This window comes from Clupea harengus, chromosome 6 (assembly GCF_900700415.2).
Source record: "Clupea harengus chromosome 6, Ch_v2.0.2, whole genome shotgun sequence".
NCBI classification, from domain to species: domain Eukaryota; kingdom Metazoa; phylum Chordata; class Actinopteri; order Clupeiformes; family Clupeidae; genus Clupea; species Clupea harengus.
The window spans coordinates 24,505,925-24,508,424 of NC_045157.1; the positions used below are offsets into that span (position 1 = coordinate 24,505,925).

General features: G+C 51.3%; 1 protein-coding gene across 4 annotated transcripts in view; it reads left to right on the forward strand.

Annotated features, from left to right (window-relative positions):
* Positions 1-2,500, forward strand: part of zfhx3b (zinc finger homeobox 3b) — a 340,892-nt gene that overhangs the window by 270,523 nt on the left and 67,869 nt on the right. For all 4 annotated transcript variants that reach the window (XM_031569518.2, XM_042708091.1, XM_031569517.2 and 1 more), the window contains one exon: positions 789-1,020. In XM_031569518.2, the coding sequence (XP_031425378.1) occupies positions 789-1,020 (232 nt within the window). The remainder of the gene's footprint in view (positions 1-788; positions 1,021-2,500) is intronic.

A 2,500-nucleotide genomic window follows, 5' to 3' on the forward strand; every position in this document is an offset into this window, starting at 1 on the left:
TCGTGTGACTGAGAATGAACTTGTTATGCATTGTTATGGCTTTGCGGGGTGTTGGATGTGGTTTGGGGTTTGTGGCTTGTAGGACATGTGTCCATCCCCGGAGGACCTCTGTCTTGCTGAGGAATGTTCTAGATTATTTCATTGTTTCTTCTGTCCCCCCTCCTTTTCTCTTTCTCTGTCTCTCTCTCTCTCTCTCTCCCTCGCTCACTGTGAAGGGGAGTATTTGACTTGCCCTTGATCAATATTTAGCATCCCATGCGTGAAATAGGCAGATGTTTGGAGTTTCCTTTTCAGAGACGAGCGGCTTCTCTTGAGTGAGGGGATCAATGCTCCCTTCCGTCAGTGCTGGTGCTGCGCGTGTGTGTGTGTGTGTGTGAGTGAGTGTGTGTGTGTCATCTGAGGTGTGTCCACGTTTGTGTGTGTCTTCTCTAGGGAGTGGGTGGTGCACACACACTGCTCCACCCACAGAGGGGCTCTTGGGTCACCTCTCCTCTCCCATTAGCTCAGACACACACACACACACCCACACACTCACTCACACGCACACACACACACCCACAGACAGACACACACACACTCCCAGTCCGGTGCAAACAGCCATACGGCACTGGTGTGCTTTAAACAACAACAGAACTGATTGATAATTGATTTGTCTATTTGCAAACTGCGTGAGTGAATGTGAGTGGGCATTGTGAAGGCTTCCTCTGTCAGTAACCAAAAAACTGACTCTCCCTCTCTCTCTCCCCCTCTCTCTCTCTCTCTCTCCCTCTCTCCCTCTCTCCCTGCAGCACCTGCAGCAGCACGAGAACGCGGTGGAGGGCGACGCCTGCTACTACCACTGCGTGCTGTGCAACTACTCCACCAAGGCCAAGCTCAACCTGATCCAGCACGTGCGCTCCATGAAGCACCAGCGCAGCGAGAGCCTCCGCAAGCTGCAGCGCCTGCAGAAGGGCCTGCCCGAGGAGGAGGAGGAGCTCAGCACCATATTCACCATCAGGAAGTGCCCCTCCGCCGACACCGGTAAGGAACTCAACCTCGTCAGCGCCGCTCGCATTGACTCTCCTCCGTGCCGGTGTTGGGTGTGACTGGGTCGTGGGCCTTCTCTCTCACAGATTGCATCAGACAGTGGTTGAGGCCCTACTGTGTGAGATTAAAAGAATAGGCTGGTAAATTTACAAATATGTAAGGGCTGATGACATTTGAGATTGGGAATTTTTGTCCCCTTCGGCTTCCCTTTGGGCTGCATCCCAGTGGATGTATGTTGTATAGTCAGTAACACCCAGTACATGTGGAGTTGTTGCTTTTTGTTGTCGACGCACCCTCCAGAGGTGAAATATTGATGGAAGGGAAAGCTCTGAAACAGAATCACTTCTCCACGCTTTGGAGCAGAACTGTGTGGCAAGGGCCTAATGCGCGGGATTTAAGTGTGTCCGTGCCTTATCTGTTTGGGGCTGGATAAACAGTTCAGAGCGCCACCAAGTCTATGTACTGACATTGACACAAGCGGAGTGGAGAGTGTGACAATGAAAATGTATTTCATTTCCTACGGTGCTCGTGCTGTTTTGAAATGCCAAACACGCCACGCCACGTATGTCTCAGTGAAAACCTAACTCACCGTGGAGTTTTTAAACTGTGGACATTTTCGGTGAGCACTCCAATGTAAAGGCACCACGCGCACGCACACACACACACACACACACACACACACACACAACCTTGCCACGTTAATAAGCCCCAAGGTTTGACTGAGTACCTCCATTTAGACAATTCACCATTGTCACCTCAGCTCATTTTAACCATGAGCTCTGACACCCTACTCAGGCTTTCTTTATTCAGCCGAGGTCTCGAATATAGCCTCTGCACAGAGATTTTTCTGTTCCCATTTATGATATTACACCCATTTATTTAATGAATAGGAGCTGGTCTTGGGTTTGATATTTCGGGGACCTGTGAAGTGGTAGGCTCAGATTCCAGATAAAGCGCTCATCTGGTGCTGTCCAAGAGCAGGCCATAGCTGGCCAGCTGCTGCGCTCCTATTAATCATGGCTACCAGCAACCTCTGTGCGGCCAGCGAGGAGACACTCAGAGGTGCCATTAGGGCCACGGTGAAGAGAGGAGCTCCACAAAAAGTACAACAACAACAACAAATGCCACGGCAACAGCAACACCCTGGGCATCGGCAGCAAGCAACAATAACAACAACAAGAGCACCACCCGGCCAGGCCAGAGCAAAAAGCAGAGAGAGAGAGAAAGAGAGAGAGAAAGAACAGCCTCTATGTTAGCAGGAGATTAAGAGGACCCGGCTGCGGTCAATTAACACTCTGTCTCAGCGCAGATTTGGTTTTCTAATCACTCTGACTCCTGCGCCCCCTGACAAAGGGGCTCCATTGTGCGTCCACTCCGCCCCCCCCCCCTCCCACACACACACACACACACACACATGCAGACACACACACACACACACACGCACACACATATGCCAGCAAGCACTGGCCTCTCT